General features: G+C 41.4%; 1 protein-coding gene across 4 annotated transcripts in view; it reads left to right on the top strand.

Moving 5' to 3' along the window:
• Positions 1-3,568: 3,568 nt before the first annotated feature.
• Positions 3,569-25,744, top strand: part of itpr1b (inositol 1,4,5-trisphosphate receptor, type 1b) — a 169,337-nt gene continuing 147,161 nt past the window's right edge. For all 4 annotated transcript variants that reach the window (XM_041892498.2, XM_041892501.2, XM_041892500.2 and 1 more), the window contains exons 1-3: positions 3,569-3,695; positions 7,495-7,608; positions 14,364-14,434. In XM_041892498.2, the coding sequence (XP_041748432.2) occupies positions 7,517-7,608; positions 14,364-14,434 (163 nt within the window). In that variant the 5' untranslated portion in view covers positions 3,569-3,695; positions 7,495-7,516. The remainder of the gene's footprint in view (positions 3,696-7,494; positions 7,609-14,363; positions 14,435-25,744) is intronic.

Genomic DNA, 25,744 nt, shown 5'->3' with positions numbered 1-25,744 from the left:
TGAAGGCCTTACTGAACAACAACACTGCAATTGCTTCCTTGACTATTGGTGCTTAAAGCTGCAATATGTAACTTTTTGGGCAAACCTAAAGAATTCACATAGAAATCTGAGTTATTGATCTGACATTCTCATTGAAAGCAAAGATTCGGTCTTCTCACGAAAACGTGAGCGGTTTGACAAACTATTATGACCACTCTATGGAAAGGGGAGACTCTCATGAACACAATGGTGTTCTCCATTTTGCTCTACATCCCCCACAAGAGACACGGGACCCGTCTGAAGGTAACCAGTACCGGTTAAAGATTTTTCTGGAATTATGAAGGTAGTTTTGTGCCTATCCAAAAAAAGGGGTTAAAGAACAACAAATATTTCCTGAGCTTTCTTATATCTCCTAGATATAAGACAAACACTTCAAAACCTTGTTTCTTAAGATACATTTTTTGACTGTCTTTTTTGCGATTTATGAATATGTTATTCAATGCATTTCTCTGGGCTATAGTAGTAAAGGCCAAATTCAATATTTTATCAAATATATTTTTACATATCTTTTTTTATACCTACAATTAGAACTCAAATAGCTAAATGACTATGTTTTATAAAGGGATTATTTATGGAGCTACTAAATGCCTCCAAGAACTGGTGTTCTGCCACACCCATATTGCCTTCAGTTGCGATGCCCAGAAATAAATCCTACAATTTTGCAAACAAAGACCACCCTTTGAATACGGTCTGCATAATGTATTGAGTTTAACTCTGGGGAGGCTACCTCTCCATAACAATTTAGAAATCAGAGTGTTCATTTGTCTGAAAAAAGTGTTTAGGCAGAGACATGGTAGAGTTTGGAACAGATACAAAAATGTTGGAAAATATTCATTTTGATGCAATTAACACATCCAATTAGTGAAATTGGTAAATCACACCACCTATCTAGTTCTTCCACAGCCTTTTTAAGTAATGGCACATCATTTACTTTATAGGTGTTAGCCATTTCTGTGGGAATCTGCAATCCTCTAGGGTTGATTTAAGATTGATAATGGAAAGCAAGTACAGTAGTGGTTAGATTGACTCACTCACAGCTTAGACTTTTAAGAATTAAAGAACCTCTCAATGACTAAGGTACACTTGCCAGGAATAAATCTAACTGTATTGACATAGAGACAATAGCAATTTATGAAAGTGCCACTCAGCCACTCAGTTTGGTAGTGTTGTAGGCATAGAAGAATATGAAGTGAAACCCAGATGGTACTCAGTATACATAACAAACTGAAAACTCATGATGATTTTTGTCAGACGTAATTGACTTTATATTGAACTGAAGTCTGGACTCTGGATACTAGTAGGGAAGGAAGAGAAAATGCATATTGGAAAACATAGTGGTGTAAGGAATTTTTCGCAGGGATGTAATCCGTTGTAGGCACAGAGTATTTGTGTTGACAGACAGCAATGAGCTGAGACTAAGCTCTCACATGGGGATCATGTCCAACTCCTGTATGATTTACAAAGGTCAGTCAAGTCATGAGAAATACTTAAGGGGGAAATGATAATAGGTGGACCAAGTGTGACCAACTTTGATTATTTCTGCGATGACTAATACATTTGTATTATGCAGTGTAGCAACTCGAGTACACTCTGCAGTGTACGAAGATACAGCAGCTACTTGGGTCCCTTCAGGACTATTACTCTTATCATGCCTACAACTGTATCAAAGAGACGTTGTGTTGCATGACACTCCAAATGAATTTGGTGGAGGTTAACAGCATTAATACATGAGTCACACTGATCAAAGTGACGCTACAGTAAGGTCTACCACAAAGGGTTTAAATTACCTTCGAAGCATCAGCTACAACGTTTATATATCGTAGCGATCTGCCAACATTTACATCTCAAAGGCTTCTCAAAGGCCTCCTTATTGTGCACTAAGCGAAAGCAGAGTGTGAGGTGGGTGAATGTAGGAGGGAACTGCTCTCATATGGTAATAGATTCACTTGCACTCTCACAGATGCTGGACCTTAATCATTATCCCTTTAGAACCTACAGTTTTCAAATTAGCATGCTCTATGAACAAGATTTGAAGATACTGAGCCGTGTGTGTGTACGCATGTGTGTGTGCGTGCATGCGTGAGTGCATGCACGCGTGTGTGTGCGTGTTTGTGCTTAAATACATGGTAATATTATAGTAATGGAAATATCACAGGCCAGATGAGAAAAGGGACCTAAGTGGTGTGATAGTTCATTCTATGTCAAAATGCTGACGTAAACAACAAATACACCTTACCCTGAAGACATCAATATTAAGAAAACTTGAAGGACAATATTAAAAGCTTTTCAACTGATATTTTTTGTGGGCTACTGAATTCCAGTGGGAGGTAAAACAATCTCAAACAGTGATATTTGCTGTTTATTAAGTAATCTCAAAGTTATTTTTATTAGAAAATCAACAGGTGTTTAAGTGGGGTCTGGAAACAGTCAGGGGAACACTTCAATTAATTAAATTCATCTGGGAAGTGTTTTAGTGGCTTCAATGTTGCATGGATGCTATTTAATGTTTAAGCCGGAGTACATTGATGAGTCTGTGTTCCAATTCCAGCAGTAAAAAAAATTGGAAAGACAAGATTTTAATGGGGCAAATGAAAATAAACTAGATCACTCACACTAGGTCAGAGTTACAAAACTTCAAATCAAAGACATAGTTTATTTGCTAGTTGAAAGAGAGAGGACAGAAACTAAATGAGTGTACCATAACCAAATGTACGTTCATGTCTTTGGTTGTTGATGTTCATTGTCCACAATAGCTGAAGGTTCACTTCAAAACACATGATGTGAGTTGCAGCATGCGTACAATACAGTTTAATCTTCAGGATATTCCATCCAGGGCTAGCAATAATTATATTTTCCTGTGTGAACAACAGCCTAGAGGGAATAGACCATGCAGGCTCAATTGTTGAGGTGTCTGACCCGTCTGAGTCCTATTCAGAAAATCTAATTGATTGAAGAGTTTGTGACAGTGGTGTTTTTGACAGCAGGTTGTCCACCCAATGACTGGGGTTCTCTCATTTCCTTTCTAAGACTGACATGCACAGCATGAGGCCTCACTATAAGGGAGAGTGCATGTTTTGGACATTTCTGTTTTGGACATGGCAACCAAACTATTATACACAGTTATATCCTATAAAAAAGTTTATAATAGTAGGCCTAATACACTTTTAAGCAAAACATTATCAACACAGCAATAGTAAAACAGCTCTACACATAAGTCTATCACTATAGGCATATCATCAACTTCCAAACTTCAATATTGATATCAATATCATACAATGGATCCCAGTTCCATAGACTGGATAAGAGCAGGTCAATGGTGCATAAGTACATTTTTTTTCATTGAAACAACATTTCCCAAACATCACTGCTGCACTATATCTATATATATATCTATATCTCTATATATATCTCTCTCTCTCTCTCTCTCTATATATATATATATATATTAGCGAAAGGGGCGTTTCTTCAAAGCGCATGTGGAGGGGGTAAGAAGCGGATTGCGGCTGAGGACAATTTCAGCTGTCAGAGACGCGGTGTTCTAACTGGAGTTTCAGCCGGCTATCATGGAATTAAATGAGGACATCGCCATAGAAATTCACGTTTGCTGATCCAGCCTGAATCGCTTCTATTTTCGTTGCATTCTTCCTTTTGTGAAGGTAAAGTCCTATGCACATCCTCATCCTGTAACCTAGTTTTGAGAGGAACATCTTCATCAAACATCAATTGTCAAGGAAGTGCAGTACGGCTAACCCACAAGTTGTAGCCTACCTCGATATATCGTTAGTAGGCTACGGCTTCTAGTTTTTATTGCATTGCATTTCAAGTTCCCCAAAATGGGCCTGTATCGTAGAATTTAACCTGACTGTTTTAGACTCAAAGTGACATGTCAGATGTGGGCAATACTGACACGATGTAACCAAGCGGTAAATGTGTAGTTTACGCGACTCCGTTGCATTTGACAGCTTCACTCAGGATGTAATAATGTAGCCTAGAAAGCAAGCAAAGACTGACAACGTAGCCTAACAATGTAATGACAATGTATCAATTTAGTAATTGTCAAACAAATCTAATGTTTGGGATTAGTGTTATTGTCAAACAAATCTAATGTTTGGGATTAGTGTTAGTGTAAATGTAGGATTAGTGTAATTTTTTATCTATATTGATTCATTTTGTTTCATCCTGATGATTCAGAAGCCTATCCCAGGCAATTGTTACCTACGTCAATGACAGCATAGGTAAACAAACCATGCAAGAGTAAAATAGAATTGTCAGATGGTTGTTTCTGATGGAGTCAGTTAGACCTATTGCTACATTCTAGATGGCTACAGTATTTGCTTCTGTTTGGATGAGGTTTGAATTGGGGATGTTGATGAGGTGCACTGCCTCTATGTTTACAGGCAAGTGTTTCTCACTGGGGATTTGGGCAGGAATGATTATTACTAATGGATAGGCCTGCAGGCATTTGTAGGTTTTTCAAAGTGTTCCATAAAGATGAGTGAGCTTGTGAATGTAGAGTTTTAAAATAGGCCTATATTTTCTTTGAGTGTTCGTTCATGTAGCCTCTGTAGCCTATCACTCACTTACATTTACATTTACATTTTAGTCATTTAGCAGACACTCTTATCCAGAGCAACTTACAGTTAGTGAGTGCATACATTTTTCATACACTTCCCAGCAACCTGCATGACCTGTGTTGGTTGTTGAACACTATCATTTGAAACCATTTATGATCAAGTCAAATTGACCTAAAAAAAAATATGATGTACAGGAGGACCTCTGCCCTGTGGCTACAGAGAATTTGAGTGTGTCACCATTTCCAATTAAATGACTACTGTAATGGACTATCATCCCATGCAAAAGCCCAGAGATATGTAAATGTTCAACAGATAATTAATGCCAAGACAATTTAGATTAGACCAGCTTTAGTTCAGAGGTTATATGGTGTCTTGTAGTGCATGGTATAAGAAAGTTCACCCATTAATTGAATCCAATGTGTTTTCTTGTTCAGGTTTGTTAATTTGTACGTAGCATCGAATTCCAAACTGTCAGTCAGGGGTTCTCAGCAGAAGTGGTACAGTGTCACTGCAATCAGTATGCAGTGGCTTTGGCCCTGTGCTTTGACCTGTTTTCCTCAAGGCCGCATTCATTGTTACACGCTGTTTCTATAATGATTTCAATCACTTTCTGACTGCACCCCTTTTGATTTGAACGAAACCTTCCATACATGTTTGCCCATGGTAGAAGTGGTCAGAAAGTTAGATTTTGGACCTGAATACTCAAACAATCAGGAGATAGAGACACCCAAAGTTTACCCATTTTACATACCCCACCCCACAATGAGACATCCATGTCTTCATCACGTCAAATATCTAAATACGTGTAAACTCAGATTCATCTCATTTTCACATGTTGTAGCTTAGACTTTATTTTACATCACCCGAGGTGTTTGTGTTGTGCCCGCCGACGGTTGAGACACAGCATGCTCTTGGATACAGGGTGGGTGTCATTTCAATCATAGAAACAGAATTCAGAGAATGGACCTATCCCTTAAGACCACTGCAATTTAGCTGGTACTCAATTGAAATTGAAATTGAATTGAAATTGTAACTTCCAATTACTACCAAAAAGATGGCGGTCCACCCACCGTCGAATATCAACTTCAATAGGAATGTCTATTCTATTATCTATATTTCTATGATTTCAATAGGTTTCTATGGAAGATTGTCCGTTTCATTTAAAACAATAGATATTCCCACTCAAGTCAACATTCTATCATGTGTGGACCTCCAACCAGTTTTGTGGTAGCACTTGAAAGTTTACATTTTAATTGTATTCGCATTTTAGTACGTTTATCAGCCACATGACACCCACCCTGTATTCAATAGTATGCTGTGTCTCAACCGATGTAAAATAGGGTCTAAGCTACATACACTGAGCGTACAAAACATTAAAGACACCTGCTCTTTCCATGACATAGACTGACCAGGTGAATCCAGGTGAAAGCTATGATCCCTTATTGATGTCACTTGTTAAATCCACTTCAATCAGTGTAGATGAAGGGGAGGATACAGGTTAAAGAAGGATTTTTAAGCTTTGTGACAATTGAGACATGGATTGTGTATGTGTGCCATTCATAAGGGATCATAGCAAGACAAAAAATCATGGGCAAGACAAAAAATTTAAGAACGGGGTATGTTGGTAGGTGCCAGGCGCACCAGTTTGTGTGTGTCAAGAACTACAACGCTGCTGGGTTTTTCACACTCAACAGTTTCCCGTGTGTATCAAGAATGGTCCACCACCCAACGGACATCCAGCCAACTTGACACAACTGTTGGAAGCATTGGAGTCAACATGGGCCAACATCCCTGTGGGACGCTTTCGACACCTTGTAGTGTCCATGCCCGATGAATTGAGGCTGTTCTGAGGGCAAAAGGGGTTGAAATTCAATATTAGGAATGTGTTCCTAATGTTTTGTACACTCAGTGTATTTGAACATGAAAAAAATAGTTATTCACGTGTTTTTGAGTAATTGACGTTAAAGGATTTTTTCTATATCTAGCAATTATAAAATAGTTTGCCAACCCTTTTTGTGAGCTTTCAAATAATATAAAACTGAACCGTGATGAAGACATTGATGTCTCATGGTAGGGTCAACTTTGAGCACCTCTATCTCCTGAATGTTTTGGCATTCCGATCCAAAAAGTCACTTTCTGACCACTTCTACCATGGGCAAACATGTATGGAAGGTTTCGTTGGAATCAAAAGGGGTGCAGTCAGAAAGTGATTGAATTAATATGGAACGACCCTTATTCAATTATTGCTCTGTACGGTATTGTGTGTGAGAGACTTGGCTGTGTTGACGCTCTTCGCTAGCCTATGTCTACACACAAATACACACAGCATGCACCAAACTGTAATGTTTGATTGTTTAATATGTAAACATGGGCCATATCTTGGCATACAATAGCATTGCTTACTTCAAATTCTCCCAACTGTACAAATCCAACATCCCACAGGAATGACAGTCCTATCAAGTTCTGTTGATCCAGTCAAGTTCCAGACGTGCAAACTGCCTGAGTACATTCCTCTAGTCTATAATTCTACCTTGATTAAACAAGGTGGAATTGCTGAATAATTTCTAGATTAATAATTATTCCATGCTGGAGTTATTTAATTGCGCTACTATAAGACATCCTATAGGGGTAAATGTTTGTAATATGTGAATACGTATCCAATCGCAAACATGTTTGTGAACACTTTACCTTATGTTGCCATTATACCTATGTAACTACACATAGTTACTATAGTAACAATGTTGTAGTTACACAGTAATAGTGGTATAGGTTATTTATTGCATAATATAAAATGAAATATGCTGTATTTATCAGGGTAAATGACTGTACATCTGTGTGGTTTATTTGTCATGCTAACTCTTGTCTGTTCCATCTTTTCCAGGCACAGTCCTGGGTGAGGCAACATGTCAGACAAGATGTCCAGTTTCCTCCACATAGGGGACATCTGCTCCCTCTATGCGGAGGGCTCTACCAGTGGATTTATCAGCACTTTAGGGTACGTCTGTCTTCCTACTGTTATACTGCTGCATATGAATCCAATCCCTCTCAACTTGAATTCTCATCAAAACCCCACTGATATTCATCACAAACATTCTCTTTTATTGAATACGTGCATGCTCATAGACTCATGTCTGTCACAGTACAGTACACATCCAAGATCAGACACCGGTCTGTGCACATGTACGCATGCACATACACAGACAGATCCAGGTACCAGTGAAATTATTAACCTTATTGGTGTTTGAAGCCAGGGAGACAGCTGGAACTGCAGCCAAGGTGATAACGTAGAATAATGGAGGGGTTTATTTAACGGCTTAGTCTGAGTCATGGCTTTTACTTCACAAGCTTTAATTATGTTTGCTCCCCCAATGTTATTAGCTAAATAAACCTGTGCTAATTCCATTGTTATTAAAGAAACACAGTTTCATACTGGTTTCAGCTGACGTGGTGAAGTGTATAATAAGAACAGCTAGATTGCAGAATGCTTGTCATTCTGGTGATACTGTTCTATGCCCTTAGAACACGCTTTGAGAGGCAGAGAGGGGTCACATACACTTTTGGAGTCCAGCTGATGCAGTATAGCAGTGGAAAGTGAGGGTGTTATTAGCAAATAAGAGAGTGAGATGGAGGAAAAAGGGAAACAGTAGGAAAGGTGAGTGTCAGGGAAGAGAGGGATGGGGTTGAGCGAGGAACATGTTATACTGAACGGGATAGTGTCAATGGGACACGATGCAGGTGATGTCATATTGTGGGAGGTTTATAGGATGTGTTGGCTCTCTTTCTCTCCCAAGTTGTACCATTAGTAAACCCTGAAATGATGGGCCTAAGTGGCTTAAATTATTTTGCTTCCTGTGTTTGAATATAAATATTGAGAGCTTATGCAATGAACTTTAAAATAAAAAATGCTGATACCCATTTATCAGAGAGAATCAGAGAGCATTTTCACGCCTCAACTATCATCACGGCCACAGTTGAGGGTTGAGGGTTGAGGGTTTAGGGAGATCATTGGCTGAACCGTGACTGGATTCACAAAAGGCTGATGGACTTGACAACACTTCTGTAAGGTATTAAATTATTTCAGCCTCTAGTTCTCTGGCGTCAGAGCAGCTTGACTGCCTCCTGTTCCTCCTCCATTTTCTGCTCCTGCCTTTTTGTTGTTCTTTTCCCTCAGTGAAAATGAACACGGCATCTGTGTTGCCCTTTCCAATCTTAGCCTCCTTGTTTAGCAATCTTAATCATACCTCGTCACTATCTGGCCCTTGAGTCCGTTTCTGCCGTAACATTGACTCTTAACAGCGTAATTAAACTTTGTTGCTCCTTGCTGAAACAAGCAACGTGTTGTAGCAAACAAGGCTTTAGTTGCCTAGACACTAGTGGTGGGGAGTCCACTCAAAATAATAGATTCCTCGATTCCTTGCCCGCCGACTCCCATTTCTGGGTGTCAAGCTAGGAATCGACTCCTAAGATTCAGTAGTTTTGCAATGGAGGAGACGAGTAGTTGCCGTAGGCTACTTCAGAGAACACAGCAAAGAAAGGGCGAGCTAGCGAGGGAGAGAGAGGGGAGGGGCACAGCCAGGCATAGGTAGGCAGTAGTGATGGGCATTCCAAGTCTTTTCGGTGAGCCGGCTCATTTGGCTCCGTTCACGTAAAAGAGTCGGCTCATTTGGAAAAGGGTTAGGGTGAGTTTAAATGCTTTTTTTTTTTTTTTTACTTGTGACATTAACTTGACAATAGCTAGATCCCTTCTAGCGATGATCGTAAACTCATGGGTACACTCACAATGGCTGCCTGGTATTGTGATGTAATAATTTCTATGATAATGTAGAATGTACATTCAAATGATGTTAACTGATGTGGCTCATGCAATGGAATATATTTTTTGTAATGTCAGTTAAGTTGAATTAACAAATCACAGCCCATATTTTACTTCCTGCTTTGCTCCTATGGGAACACTCATTGTCTCAAATCAGATTGGGTCATTCTAATGCGACACGCAGTTGCCAGAAGCCATCTGTCTAACCAAACGTGGAACTCATCTGCCATTTATTTTTATTTTTTTATTCATCCTTTTTTTATTCTGAAATGTATAGTAATTTATTAAACTTTTATAGCACTTTTCATTAGACAGAATCTCAAAGCGCTTGTTAAGCAAAATAAACAAGTTATTTAAAAATAAGTATAGGCTACAACAGTAGCTAGATCAAGTCTGTTTGAAAGCCTCTTGAAGCCTCCAGCAGATGGACAGCCACAGTCATGAGAGGATCGGGAAGCGCATAGCTAGATGGTCACGCCATCAAAAAAATCACTCCACTCTCCGTAGCCATGACGCACTGGCTACAATGGCAAACCATGCTCGATCAGCTGAGCAAACTTGCCCCAGCTAGCAGCCTAGTGCTAGCTTGTTTGAATGGCCATTACGGTAGCTAGTTTGCCAGCTTGTTGATGAACTTGTACGACACCAAAGTTTTGGGACTGTTCTTAGAAATCAGCATGTATCTTACTTGCTACTTTGTAACATTTGGCCAACATGAGAACGTTTCAGTTAGAGCAGTCAGCTGTGCTGCAGAACTCCGCACACTAATCATGGCAGAACAAACTGCCTTATCATGAAAGCTAATTTGTGCTATTAGCTAGAATTTCACTACACTAACTAGCTAGCTAGCTAGAGGGAGTATTCAGCATTGAGTGTGTGAACTGACGTTTCATATGGATTGATTTGAGACTGGTTCAGCCAGTAAGCAGACACTAGCTAGCAAATTTCCATGCACATTTCAATTTTAATAAATCCAGATTCTAAAACCACAAAACACCTTAGCTAGGACTTTTATACTATTCCAGGTATTCCTTAAAGAGGTAGGGTTTCAAGTGTCTCTGGAAGGTGGTCATTGACTCCGCTGTCCTGGCGTCATGGGGGAGCTTGTTCCACCATTGGGGTGCCAGAGCAGCGAATAGCTTTGACTGGGCTGAGCGGGAACTGTGCTACCGTAGAGGTAGGGGGGCTAGCAGGCCAGAGGTGGATGAACGTAGTGCCCTCGTTTGGGCCTGAAGGTAAGGAGGTGCCGTTCCCCTCACAGCTCCGTAGGCAAGCGCCATGGTCTTGTAGTAGATACGAGCCTCAACTGGAAGCCAGTGGAGTGTGCGGAGGAGTGGGGTGACATGAGAGAACTTGGGAAGGTTGAACACCAGACAGGCTGCAGCGTTCTGGATGAGTTGTAGGGGTTTAATGGCACAATGGCCAAACGGGAGATGACAAGTGCCTGGAATAGGACCTGTGCCGCTTTCTGTGTAAGGTAGGGTCGTACTCTACGAATGTTGTAGAGCATGAACCTGCAGGATTGGGTCACCGCTTTGATGTTAGCGGAGAACAACAGGGTGTTGTCCAGGGTCACGACAAGGTTCTATGCCATCATTGACTTGAATGGGGATGTCCGTTCTATTCATTATATTTATATGGCAGCACATGCAGTCAGGAGCGGAGGAGAGGAGAAAATGTGCATCTAAAAACGCTATTCGAACTGTTATTATGATGACCGCTGTCATTTGGCTGGTCATTACTGTCATCCAAAATTCCATGACTGTCACAGCCCTACTTGACAGTGCTCATTTGTCAAGTTGCCCACCTTGCACTGTTCTGCCTGGTAATCACTTTTTTTTTATAGCAACAGCAGGCAGTAGGCTGTGATGCTGTTGGTTGTCTCTGTGTATCATACTGACCACTGAGAGACAGCTGTATAATGAGCCACCTGGTCTGCAGCTGGTTTAGAGAGGACTGTTCTGTTCACTACTGTACCGGGGGCCTATAGTTTTTGCTGGGCTGGCTGCATCCTGGAACACAAAGCAAGACTGAAGCCCTTTGCTGATTTTACATATCCATCATTACACCTCTTTACAGGCTCAATTCAAAGTGTATTGGCTGCGTACACAGATTTGCAGATGTTATCGCAGGTGCAGCGAAATGCTTTTGTTTCTAGCTGCAACAGTGCAGTAATCCCTAGCAATACAAAACAATACACACATAATCCAGAATGAGCAATCAGAAAGATCTCTGCATTCAAATCAATCAGAACAATCAGAACGATCTCTGCATTCAAATCTAGTTAAATTACATCTTGCAGGTGTCATTAATGCAGATAGGCCTGAATCTATCCATTATCAGCACAATGCAGTTCATCCATGTGATACATGGACAAGATATTAGTCATTTGATATGTAAAACAAATACAACTATCGTAACCCCATTCATTCCCCTTGGGGAGATGCTTACAGTGTGTTTTTATCTAAACATAAGAATGTCCTACAGTACAATACATAACCTACACACTGCATGGGCTATAAAAGGAAAATGCTGACTGGACTGGATCCAGAACCCCATGGAGGTGTCATATTTATATTTCAGACTACCTGCCAAGCATCCTGTGTTTTGCAGCCAGTAGTAAATATAACAGAGCTATTAAGAAATTGATTTTCATGGGTCTTATAACTGTGTAGTTACACTAATTACTACAGTAACAACATTGTGGTTACATATTATTTTATTAAGTGCTTTGTAATTGCAAAATAAGGGAGTTGAGCGTGTTTTGCTATTACACAAGTAGAATATGCCTCTTGTGTAATAAAAAAAAAACCACTCAACTTCATTATTATTAGTTACAAAAATATTAGCCTATGTAACATGTCAATACAATGTTGTGACTAGTGTAATTACAGCTACAGAGGACCACATAGAGGACCACATAGAGGACCTATGTGGTCCTCTGTAGCTCAGCTGGTAGAGCACGGCGCTTGTAACGCCAAGGTAGTGGGTTCGATCCCCGGGACCACCCATACACAAAAAAAATTATGCACGCATGACTGTAAGTCGCTTTGGATAAAAGCGTCTGCTAAATGGCATATTATATTATTATTATATTATTAAAATGTTAGATTCTAATAGTGTAAATGCTTCAGCAGAATTCTCTAAGAATGAGGATCAATACTAGGCCTAATTCTGATTCTTGCATTGCTGCACCAAAATAGGAATCAAACGAAGAGTGCTCGATGAATGCCAATCACAGATGTTCAGGTGTTCAGATTCAAGTGCCTCAATATTAATTCAGCTGTGTTGGTTTTCATAAGGTTCATAAGGCTCAATGGATTTAGATGTTTAGGAGTTAAGTGTGAATAGGCATGTAATAAGAACTATTATTAGTAATAATAAGGGAAAAAAAACTGCTCTTGAAACCATGAGGTTTAACGGCCTAAAAGCTTTATTCATAGGCAAAGCCCCAATCCTTTGATATTTCACCAGCTTCTCCCAAACCAAATATTTCTTTTCATAATAACCCCTCAAATATACACATTTAAGCCAGGAATCTCAGCCGAAGCTGTTCTTGCTCTGTTTATTTTTAGCTTAGAAGGTTTGGCTTAGGTCTGAGTGAGCAGACTGGCGTAGTATTGCTGTGAATGCCCTTACAGCAGGTAGTGGGTGAAACAGCTCACATCCACTGTTTAGACGGTTTGATCTCAGGCCTTTATGTCCTTATAGGTCTCAATGTGCAGCCTCCAGAGAGGGCAGCTGGATGCCTCTATTCTGCTTGGCCAAAGTTGGGCATACTGAGTTTGACGGCTCCCACAGCAATCTGCCCTCTATAACTCTTGACCAATATTCCTTTTGTTGATACGATGAAGTAGTGGTATTATGCAATGGGATGATGATTGGTGCCACATGCAGGAATAGCCTGGATCAAAATGAATGTCATAATGATGAGTGAAAGAGACGGGTTTATAATAAAGATGCAGATTAAAGGGGCAATCTGCAGTTGCTACATCCATTTTTGCAATGATAAATTATGTATACCCATTGATTCTTAAAGAATATAACTTAGAGCTTAGTTCAACAGTCGTACCCCATCAGAACCCAAAATATAAAGCTTGTTTTACTCCAATGTTTGTAAACAATGTAAATGTAGGCCTAAACAAACACTATATAGCCTCAAAACATAGTTAAAACTGTAATTTTAATGTCATGGATGAGTTGTCCATGGATGGTCAATCCTTGCATCCAGTCAGTCCTTGCGTTTGTTACCAAATATTGGTGAGCCTGTGTGCCAGTGGCAGCAGTGGCATCACCCAAGTGGGTACTGCACAAATGGTAGTGCTGGAGGAGCATGGAGAGGACGTTGGGCACGGTGAGGTGCGCTGCTGAGACTGCGGACCTATCTGTCTTTAACCACCTGGCTGTGACTGAGTTTCTCCCTCCTCCATCGATGTTTCCTCTACTCTGCTTCGCTCACCATCCAAAGTGCTTGAACTGAACAACCCTCCATGACCCATCCATCAGACTTCTGAACATGCTTGATTAGCTACCGAACACATTTATTGATTTACTTTGATTTCTTGGTGTGTACGCAATTCAGCTTTTAGCTGCCATGTATACTGAAATAAAACTTAACTCAACATCCATAGCTCTGTCTAAGAATTTGAATGTGGTTACATTTCTCCTGTCCTATCCCTCAGCCTTTTACCAAAACAGTGGTGGGGTGCCCAGCTTTGTTATTGTTTCATCTGCAAATTTCCCCTTTAAAGTATTGAGCGACTCAACATCATTGTTTGTACTGTGTGTATACACGTGCATCAGTAGCATCCACTGCTGAGAATGAAAATTGTGGCTGATGTTATCGTTTGTCTGTTTCTGGAGGCTAGATTGATGTGTAGTCAGAGAGATGAATGTTCTGAGTGTTTGACAGCTGTCATTTCTCCTCCTGTCCCCAGGCTTGTGGATGACCGCTGTGTGGTACAGCCAGACACAGGGGACCTTAACAACCCACCCAAGAAGTTCCGAGGTAAGGACTATCACTCTGTTCAGTGTGCTGTTCAAATGCAAGCATTCAACCAATATTGTTGGATCAAACAATCAGCAAGTTAAGGCATTGCTTCATGTGACCTTTTTTCACTGTAGTGTGCTCTATCAGTCCAAATCAAATTATAATTTTATTTGTCACATGCTTTGTAAACAACAGGTGTAGACTAACAGTGAAATGCTTCCCAACAATGCAGAGATATTTTTCTTTTATAATAGCAAAATATTAACACGGGGAATAAATATACAATGAGGAACGATAACTTGGCTATATACACAGGGTACCAGTACAGAGTGGATGTGCAGGGGTACGAGTTAACTGAGGTAGATATGTACATATAGGTAGGGATAAAGTGAATAGGCAACAGGATAGATAATAAACAGTAGGAGCAGCGTATGTGATGAGTCAAAGAGTTAGTTCGGGTAGCAATTTTTTAACTATTTCACTATCTATACTGAACAGAAATATAAACGCAACATGCAAAGTGTTGGTCCCATGTTTCATGAGCTGAAATATAAGATCCCCAAAATGTTCCATACTCACAAATAGCTCATTTCTCTCAAATGTTGTGCACACATTTGTTTATATCCCTGTTAGTGAACATTTCTCCTTTGCCAAGATAATCCATCCACCTGACAGGTGTGGCATCTCAAGAAGCTGAATAAACAGCATGATCATTACACAGGTACACCTTGTGCTGGGGACAATAAAAGGCCTCTCTAAAATGTGCAGTTTTGTCACAATGCCACATATGTCTCAAGTTTTCAGGGAGCGTGCAATTGACATGCTAACTGCAGGAATGTCCACCAGAGCTGTTGCCAGAGAATGGAATATTAATGTCTCTACCATAAACCGCCTCCTACGTCGTTTTAGAGAATTTGGCAGTGCGTCCAACCGGCCTCACAACCGTAGACCACGTGTAACCATGCCAGCCCAGGACCTCCACATCCGGTTTCTTCAGCTGCGGGATCGTCTGAAACCAGCCACCCAGACAGCTGATGAAACTGTGGGTTTGCACAACCGAATAATTTCTGAACAAACTGTCAGAAACCGTCTCAGGGAAGCTCATCTGCGTTCTCGTCGTCCTCACCAGGGTCTTGACCTGACTGCAGTTCGACGTCGATCGGACTTCAGTGGGCAAATGCTCACCTTTGATGACCACTGGCACGCTGGAGAAATGTGCTCTTCACGGATGAATCCCGGTTTCGACTGTACCAGCGTGTATGGTGTCATGTGGACGAACGGTTTGCTGATGTCAACGTTGTGAACAGAGTGCCCAATGGTGGCGGTGGGGTTATGGAATGGGCATGGCAGGCATAAGCTACGGACAATGAACACAATTGCATTTTATCAATGGCAATTTGAATGCACAGAGATACTATGACGAGATCCTGAGGCCCATTGTCGTGCCATTCATCCACCGCCATCACCTCATTTTTCAGCATGATAATGCACAGCCCCATGTCGCAAAGATCTGTACACAATTCCTGGAAGCTGAAAATGTCCCATTTCTTCCATGGCCTGCATACTCACCAGACATATCACCCGTTAAGCATGTTTGGGATCCTCTGGATAGACGTTTACGACAGCGTGTTCCAGTTCCCGCCAATATCCAGCAACTTCGCACAGCCATTGAAGAGGAGTGGGACAACATTCCACAGGCTACAATCAACAGCCTGATCAACTCTATGCGAATGAGATGTGTTGCTCTGCATGAGGCAAATGGTGGTCACACCAGATACTGACTGGTTTTCTGACCCAAGCCCCTACCTTCTTTTTAAGGTATTTGTGACCAAACGATGCATATCTGTATTCTCAGTCATGTGACATCCATAGATTAGGGCCTAATGAATTTATTCAATTGACTGATTTCCTTATATGAACTGTAACTCAGTAAAATCCTTTAAATTGTTGCATGTTGCACTTATATTTTTGTTCATTGTATTTATCAGTCTTATGGCTTGGGGCTAGAAGCTGTTAAGGTTCCTGTCGGTTCCAGATTTGGTGCACCGGTACATGCGGTAGCAGAGAGTCTATGACTTGGGTGTTTTTATGGCCTTCCTCTGACACCGCCTTGTATAGAGGTCCTGGATGGCAGGGAGCTCGGTCCCAGTGATGTACTGGGCCGTACGCGCTACCCTCTTTAGCGCCTTGCGGTCTGATGCCAAGTAGTTGCCATACCAACAAGTGATGCAGCCGGTCAAGGTGCTCTTAGCGGTGCAGCTGTATAACTTTTTGAGGATCTGAGGGCCCATGCTGAATCTTTTCAGCCTCCTGAGGGGGAAGAGGCATTGTCGTGACTTCTTCACAACTGTGTTGGAGTGTGTGGACCATGATCATTCCCTAGTGATATGGACACCGAGGAACTTGAAGCTCTCGGCCCGTTCCATTACAGCCCTGTAGAAATGGATGGGAGTGTCCTCTGCCCTCTGTTTCCTGTAGTCCCCGATCAGCACCTTTGTCTTGCTGACGTTGAGGGAGAGGTTGTTGCCCTGGCACCACACTGCCAGGTCACTGACCTCCTCCTTATAGGCTGTCTCATCATCGTCGGTGCTCAGGCCAACCACTGTCATGTCGTCAGCAAACTTAATGATGGTGTTGGAGTTGTGCGCTGCCACGCAGTTGTGGGTGAACAGGGAGTATAGGAGGGGACTAAGCACGCACCCCAGAGGGGCCCCCGTGTTGAGGGTGAGCGTGGTTGATGTGTTGTTGCCTACCCTCACCACCTGGGGACGGCCCGTCAGGAAGTCCAGGATCCAGTTGCAGAGGGAGGTGTTCAGTCCCAGGGTCCTTAGCTTAGTGATGAGCTTGGAGGGCACTATGCTATTGAACGCTGCAATAGTCAATGAACAGCATTCTCACGTAGGTGTTCCTGTTGTCCAGGTGGGAGAGGGCAGTGTGGAGTGCAATAGTGTGGAGTGGATCTGTTGGGGCAGTATGTGAATTGGAGTGGGTCCAGGGTGTCTGGGATGGTGGTGTTAATGTTAGCCTTTCAAAGCATTTCTAGCTACAGATGTGAGTGCTACAGGGCGATAGTCATTTAGACAGGTTACCTTGGTGTTCTTGGGCACACTATGGTGGTCTGCTTTAAACGTAGGTATTACAGACTGGGTCAAGGAGAGGTTGAAAATGTTGCCAGCTCGTCAGCGCATATTCTGGGTACGTGTCCTGGTAATTCGTCTGGCCCCACGGCCTTGTGAATGTTAACCTGTTTAAAGGTCTTACTTACATCGGGTACGGAGAGCGAGATCCCTAAGTCGCCTGGAACAGCCTGTGGTCTCATGCATAGTTACCGGAAGTGTGCATAGAAGGAATTTAGCTCGTCTTGTAGGCTCGCGTCACTGGGCAGCTCACATCTGGGTTTCCCTGTGTAATTCCGTGAAAGTTTGCAAGCCCTGCTACATCCTCCGAGCGTCAGAGCCGGCATAGTAGGATTCGATCTTAGTCCTGTATTGACGTTTTGACTGTTTGAAGGGTCATCGGAGGTCATAGCGGGATTTCTTATAATAGTCAGGATTAGTGTCCCACTCCTTGAACACGGTAGCTCTAACCTTTAGCTCAGTGTGGATGTTGCCTGTAATCCATGGCTTCTGGTTGGGATATATACAGTTGAAGTTGGAAGTTTACATACACCTTAGCCAAATACATTTAAACTCAGTTTTTCACAATTCCTGACATTTAATCCTAGTAAAAATTCCCTGTCATAGGTCAGTTAGGATCACCATTTTATTTTAAGAATGTGAAATGTCAGAATAATAGTAGAGAGAATGATTTATTTCAGCTTTTATTTCTTTCATCACATTCCCATTGGGTCAGAGGTTTACATACACTTTGCGACCAAGCTTTAACTTCCTGACTGATGTCTTGAGATGTTGCTTCAATATATCCACATAATTTACCTTCCTCATGATGCCATCTATTTTGTGAAGTGCACCAGTCCCTCCTGCAGCAAAACACCCCCGCAGCATGATGCTGCCACCCTTGTGCTTCACGGTTGGGATGGTGTTCTTCGGCTTGCATCCACCATTTTCCTCCAAATATAACGATGGTCATTATGGCCAAACAGTTCTATTTTTGTTTCATCAGAGCAGAGGACTTTTCCCCAAAAAGTACGATCTTTGTCCCCATGTGCAGTTGCAAACCGTAGTCTGGCTTTTTTTATGGTGGTTTTGGAACAGTGGCTTCTTCCTTGCTTGCAGCCTTTCAAGTTATGTCGATATAGGACTTGTTTTACTGTGGATATAGATAATGTTGTACCTGTTTCCTCCAGCATCTTCACAAGGTCCTTTGCTGTTGTTCTGGGATTTATTTGCACTTTTCGCACCAAATACGTTCATCTCTAGGAGACAGAATGCGTCTCCTTCCTGAGTGGTATGACGGCTGCGTGGTCCCATGGTGTTTATACTTGTGTATTATTGTTTGTACAGATGAACGTGGTACCTTCAGGCATTTGGAAATTGCTCCCAAGGATGAACCAGACTTGTGGAGGTCTACAAATATTTTTCTGAGGTCTTGGCTGATTTCTTTTGATTTTCCCATGATGTCAAGCAAAGAGGCACTGAGTTTGAAGGTAGGCCTTGAAATACATCCACAGGTACACCTCCAATTGACTCAAATGATGTCAATTAGCCTATCAGAAGCTTCTAAAGCCATGACATAATTTTCTGGAATTTTCCAAGCTGTTTAAAGGCACAGTCAACTTAGTGTATATAAACTTCTGACCCACTGGAATTGTGATACAGTGAATTATAAGTGAAATAATCTGTCTCTAAACAATTGTTGGAAAATTACTTGTGTCATGCACAAAGTAGATGTCCTAACCGACTTGCCAAAACTATAGTTTGTTAACAAGACATTTGTGGAGTGGTTGAAAAACGAGTTTTAATGACTCCAACCTAAGTGTATGTAAACTTCCGACTTCAACTATACGTAAGGTCAATGTTGGGATGACTTCATCGATGCACTTATTAATGAAGCAGGTGACTGATGTGGTAAACTCCTCAATGTTATAGGATGAATCCAGGAACATATTCCAGTCTGTGCTATCGGAACAGTCTTATAGTGTAGCATCCGCTTCATCGGACCACTTCCGTATTGAGCACTGGTACTTTCGGTTTGAGTTTACAGACCACTTCCGTATTGAGCACTGGTACTTCCATTTTGAATTTTTGCTTGTAAGTAGGAATCAGGATGATAGAGTTATGGTCAGATTTGCCAAATGGTAGGCGAGGGAGAGCTTTGTATGCGTTTCTGTGTGTGGAGTAAAGGTGATCTAGAGTTATTTCGCTTTAGTTGCACAGGTGACATGCTGGAAAAAATTGAGCACGCCCCCTGTGCTCTGATAACATTACACTGGACATGATGTCAGCCTGAAAAAGCTGTGTAGAGTCTCTTCTCTGAAGCCATCATTACATGGGGATTATAACTAAGTACTGTATGTTTAACCCAGTGGTTTGTACTCCATTTAACCATTAGATCAGTAGTTGACACTGAGGAGATGTAAAAGGTATTTTGAGACATGGAAATGTGACCCCTGCTCCTTTGTTATGAAATTTGAACTGGTGTCTTTGTGGAAATGAAGCTGTACTGAAGCTACTTAACCTTGCGTTCACCTGCCACCCTCAGCCCCTGACTGAAATGTGGCACTAGGCTACATAACAGTACAGTTAGTACACCACAATGTGTCACCTAGTGAGAGGCCTGTATCCTGTGTTGACTCTGAGGGGAAAGTATGTTTAACTCTGATGCCCTTTGTTCTTTTACCACTAAAACTCAATGTGAATTTTCCTCTATATTATTCTTATTATTTTATATGGCAGTGGCAGCATTTAGAAATTAAGATTTGTGCAAATGTATCATATGTCTTTGGACTGTAAAACATTCTGTGAAGCGATTGATGGCAAAGTGCCACATTTCTTATAGTTATTGAGGCTGACGTGTAGAACTAGCCAAATGCAGTCCATTTCCTGCAAATGTAAGCAGTATGGATTACGCTAGGACATCTCTCAGAGCTATGTGTTCAGAGACTGTCTAGAAGTCTTAAACATGATTGTGTGTGAGTAAAATATACTATTTTCTGGCAGTTTCTCAAGGCATTCGGGATTCTTCTACTACAAGTTATGAGTCATGCTTTTGATCAATGTTTGACATTAATGAACACAGCCCAGGGGTTCTTGCATTAGATCAGATTGATCTTCATACATCTTTCATGACAAGTCTGATAGACTTCACTGTTAATTTACACATTTCCATCAACAGGTGAGCACTCAGTTAATATAGATTGATGCAGTAGTGTGGGTGATGCATCCCACTGGGTGTTAGACTCCAATGTGTTTCCAAGGTTTGGTTTTGCTCTCAGTAATGTTGTCTGTGAAGTCACAAAATGTTTGGTGGTTTTGAGGCCCATTTGTGATAGCCAAAAGCAACCCCTGGTGTCTTGGTTCCAATGCAAACCCTTCTTCCCAGCTTGCTGTTATTGGGGTTTGGATTTGAGCACGCTGAGGCAGTAACAAAAATAGTTTTTTTGTGATTTTGTTAACTTTGCTTTCACTGTAACTAGAGCTTCATATCTTCAGAGGCATCTTAATCCATGAACAACAACACTGTCCTCAAAGAAAACACTTTGGTACATCTACGAGTGTGTTTTGATGGCACTGCTGTTTTAAACCCTACCACATTTCATACTTGGATGTTCTGGAATTCACCTTTTATTGCTTTAACATGTCAAATGCTACGTGTTTGTTGTTTAATCATTCAACAACATCAAATAGTCGGGAGGACTCGGAATAATTACTGTGATTAGAGAAGTGAAAGTACATTGGGACTCGTGCCTTCACTGGGGTTCGTCATAAATTGCCATGGGTGCCAATCCTATTGCCATAGAAATGGCATATTGACCTTTCCCAGGTGGAGATTTCAACAGTGGATGAAGTATGCTACAAAATATCTAATTTTAGCGCATGTTGAACACATTGGCTTTGTGCGTAGCGCAAAATCTGAATTTCATAATTTATTGTATATTGGTAGACTACATAATAAGATAATAGACTACACTCTCATTTACAGTAGCACTTTGATTAAAACTACATTAGGTTATTTTGGAGAAAATTATATCTACCAGGCAGCTATGGATTTGTATGATTGGTTGGGGGATATATCAAGGTTCTGTTTTGAGCTTTATTCTCAGACGTGGCGAAAATATGTAACTAGTCACATTTTATGTCAACCTCCACTAACTCAAAACCATACAGCCTAGACGTTATTGGGACTTTAAGACTGATTAGTGATGTGTCAGACAGTAAAGCACGTGTAGTGTTTACAGTAGAAGCCTCCCTCCATCTCAAGGTCAGTGCAGCAGGATGATTCTGGCATCAGCAGGGAGGGCCATCTGGGAGTGGTTGTGAGACTCCTGCTGATGGGCTCCTGGAGGCGCTGGCTGCATACTGTCTCTGTCTCTGTCTCTAATGGAGCCCTTTTCAAATGAGCACAAGGCCTTGGCAGGCCTCCAGAGCAGACCTTTGTAAATCAATTTTTGAGTGAAATGACGTGATTGCCAATGTGAGTTACATTTACTCTAATCAAGGTCATGGACATTTAATTGACCTTTTTATCCCTGAAAATGATGAGCCCCACTTTACTTTATATAGCACTTCATTGTCACACAAATCACTCTCTATTTGTGACCGACCGGCTCGATTTGGTCTTATGTAGCAAAATGAAATGATGTTTTTTACATTGGATAACAGTAGAGACTCAGAGCTAGAAAATGATATATCATACAGTACAGTTGAGGAACAATGGGAAAGTAATTCTGCTTTGAAAGTTGATAAACTTGTAACCCCACTTTTGAGAAAATGGCCCTTGAATGTTTTGGTACACCTACTGGAGAGCTCTTCTTTGTCTACACCCATTCACCATCGTTCACACCCTCTTAAGCCCCACCCATCTCTTTAAGGATTCACGTGAGGCCATGTGCTATATAGAGTGAGTACGGTAGTGTACTAAACAACCAAAGATTTCAAGACTAAAGGCTGGTTTATACTACGTCTATCGACATGTCTGTAGACAGTTGTCGCAGTGACATCATGAACATTCTATTGTCGTCCGACATCTAACTTGTCGTTGTCGTTATGAAAAAGTATAAACACAAAAACAACAGGCTGCATGAAATCAGCAGCCTGGTGGTCCAAAACCCATCCATTTAAAAATGTCAATCTAGCAAACCACGCAACTAAAAGCAACTTTTTAAACAATGTTTTGGGTAGTTTCTAGCTTGTTAGCTAGCTAGATGATGCTGAGTTAGCTGGCTAGCCAATTCAAATAATGACCATATCATATAGCTGACAACGTCTTAACTTTAGCTAATTTGTATTCGCTATTACAGGAAAATAAACTCACAACAAGATCATTATTTACAAGTTAATGGCGAGTTAATTACAAAAAATGGCTTATAGCTGTGAGTGTGACGAAATAAAAGCAGGGCATTCTACCGGAGATTTTTTGAACTTGGACACTGTCTCGTTGGCCTAACGTTATATCCTAAATTGACTTTGGTGCAGGTCATGTTGTTCTTCACATTACCGTCTCTGGTAAACACAAACTATATCAAATAAAATCTATGTTTATTTGTCACATGCACAGGATACAGAAGGTATAAACGGTACAGTGAAACGGTCTTTTGTTTAGACATGTAGCTAGCTAGCTAGCTAGCTAGCTAGCTAAACAATGAACCATAATCCCAACTCATAACGTTACTACCCTGCATGAATCTGCTGGTAGCTAAAGCTAACCAACTAGCTAGGTTCAATGTTAGCTAGCTAACACTAGGCTATAACTAGCAATGCAAATGGATCGGAGATCAAATAATATTACTACACAGATCATACACGTAACGTTTGCTAGCGAGCCACCTAGCTAATGTTAGCTAGCCAGCTAACAGTATGCTTTAACTTGCAATGAAAATGACTTACTGACTAAATTTGAAACTTTAAATATATGAAAATGTAGCTAGCTAGACTCTCTTATCCATATACATAGCTGAACACATCTCCCTCTATGTCATGGATGCCATGGTTGCCCTTAGTTTGAAGATGTGATCCGGAGACAGGTGTTTTATACAACATCCTTCTTCTGTGTGTTCCCTCCGCATTATTTGCAATGAAACGCCAGAATTTTCTCCATTCCCTTAGCTTACTCTGCTTCCATCGGGCATTCCACTGATTTCAAAACTCGGTCCTCCAGAGAGTGGAGAGCATTAGCAACACTTATGCAGTTCTTTGCAATATCTTTAAAAATAGCTGCGTTAGAAAGGATGACCTACACATACCAAGCAGCTCATGTTATAGACAGAAGCGTGCTACATGGCAGACCAATCCAAACTCATCTCTTGGCATGTCATGGCTAGTGTGAAGGTTCCTGTCTTTTCCCGTGGCTAAACCAACTAGGCTCATAATTTTGCAATTGTATTCGTATTTACAGATGGCATCCAAGTTTGTTATTAAGGCTCATGAAAGTTCACATGTTCCAGAAGGCATTTCTGCCAAAAAACACATTTAGAAAAAAAATAACAAATACGTTTAAATGCCTCTCCTGTAAAGTAGTGACGCTCGACATATGCCTAGTTTCCTGAAACTAGTCACATGTTATGTCAACCTTCAGGTTCAGTGGTGACAAAATGAAGAGGTACTGTGTAATGAAACACACTACAACTAATCTTGTACAGTGCATTCGGAAAGTATTCAGACCTCTTGACTTTTTCCACATTTTGTTACGTTACAACCGTATTCTGAAATTGATGAAATTACTTTTCCCCCCTCATAAATCTACACACAATACCCCATAATGACAAAGAAAACATTTGTTTTTAGATTTTTTTGCAAATGTATAAAAAAATTAAAACAAAAATACCTTATTTACATAAGTATTCAGACCCTTTGCTTTGCTATGAGACTCGAAATTGAGCTCAGGTGCATCCTGTTTCCATTGATCATCCTTGAGATGTTTCTACAACTAGATTGACATGATTTGGAAAGGCACAAACCTATCTATATAAAGCCCCACAGTTGACAGTGCATGTCAGAGCAAAAACCAAGCCATGAGGTCGAAGGAATTGTCCGTAGAGCTTCGAGACAGGATTGTGTCGAGGCACAGATCTGGGGAGGGTACAAAAAAATTCTGCAACATTGAAGGTCCCCAAGAACTCAGTGGCCTCCATCATTCTTAAATGGAAGAAGTTTGGAACAACCAAGACTCTTCCTAGAGCTGGCCGCCCAGCCAAACTGAGCAATCAGGGGAGAAGGGCCTTTGTCAGGGAGGTGACCAAGAAACCGATGGTCACTTTTACAGAGCTCCAGAGTTCCTCTGTGGAGATGGGAGAGCATTCCAGAAGGACAACCATCTCTGCAGCACTCCACCAATCAGGCCTTTATGGTAGATTGGCCAGACGGAAGCCACTCCTCAGTAAAAGGCACATGACAACATGCTTGGAGTTTACAAAAAGGCACCTAAATGGCTCTCAGACCGTGAGAAACAAGATTCTCTGGTCTGATGAAACCAAGATTGAACTCTTTGGCCTGAATGCCAAGCGTCACGTCTGGTGGAAACCTGGCACCATCCCTACGGTGAAGCATGGTGGTGGCAGCATCATGCTGTAGGGATGTTTTTCAGCGGCAGGGACTGGGAGACTAGTCAGGATCGAGGCAAAGATGAACGGAGCTAAGTACAGAGAGATCCTTGATGAAAACCTGCTCCAGAGCGCTCAGGACCTCAGACTGGGTCGAAGGTTCACCTTCCAACAGGACAACGACCCTAAGCACACAGCCAAGACAATGCAGGAGTGGCTTCGGGACAAGTCTTGGAATGTCCTTGAGTGGCCCGCCAGAGCCCGGACTTGAACCCGATTGAACATCTCTGGAGAGACCTGAAAATAGCTGTGCAGCTACGTTCCCCATCCAACCTGAAAGAGCTTGAGAGGATCTGCAGAGAAAAATGGGAGAAACTCCCCAAATACAGGTGTGCCAAGCTTGTAGAATCATACCCAAGGAGACTTGAGGCTGTAATCACTACCAAAGGTTCTTCAACAAAGTACTGAGTAAGGGGTCTGAATACTTATGTAAATGTGATATTTCAGTTTTTGCTTTGTCATTGTGGACTATTGTGTGTAGATTGATGAGGGGGGAAAAAACTATTGAATCAATTTTAGATTAAGGCTGTAACGTAACAAAATGTGGAAAAAGTCAAGGGGTCTGAATACTTTCCTAATGCACTCTCCATCTGGATTTCAAAGATCACCTG

This window comes from Coregonus clupeaformis, chromosome 12 (genome assembly GCF_020615455.1).
Source record: "Coregonus clupeaformis isolate EN_2021a chromosome 12, ASM2061545v1, whole genome shotgun sequence".
NCBI classification, from domain to species: Eukaryota; Metazoa; Chordata; class Actinopteri; order Salmoniformes; family Salmonidae; genus Coregonus; species Coregonus clupeaformis.
This window is presented reverse-complemented; position numbering and strand designations above follow the sequence as displayed.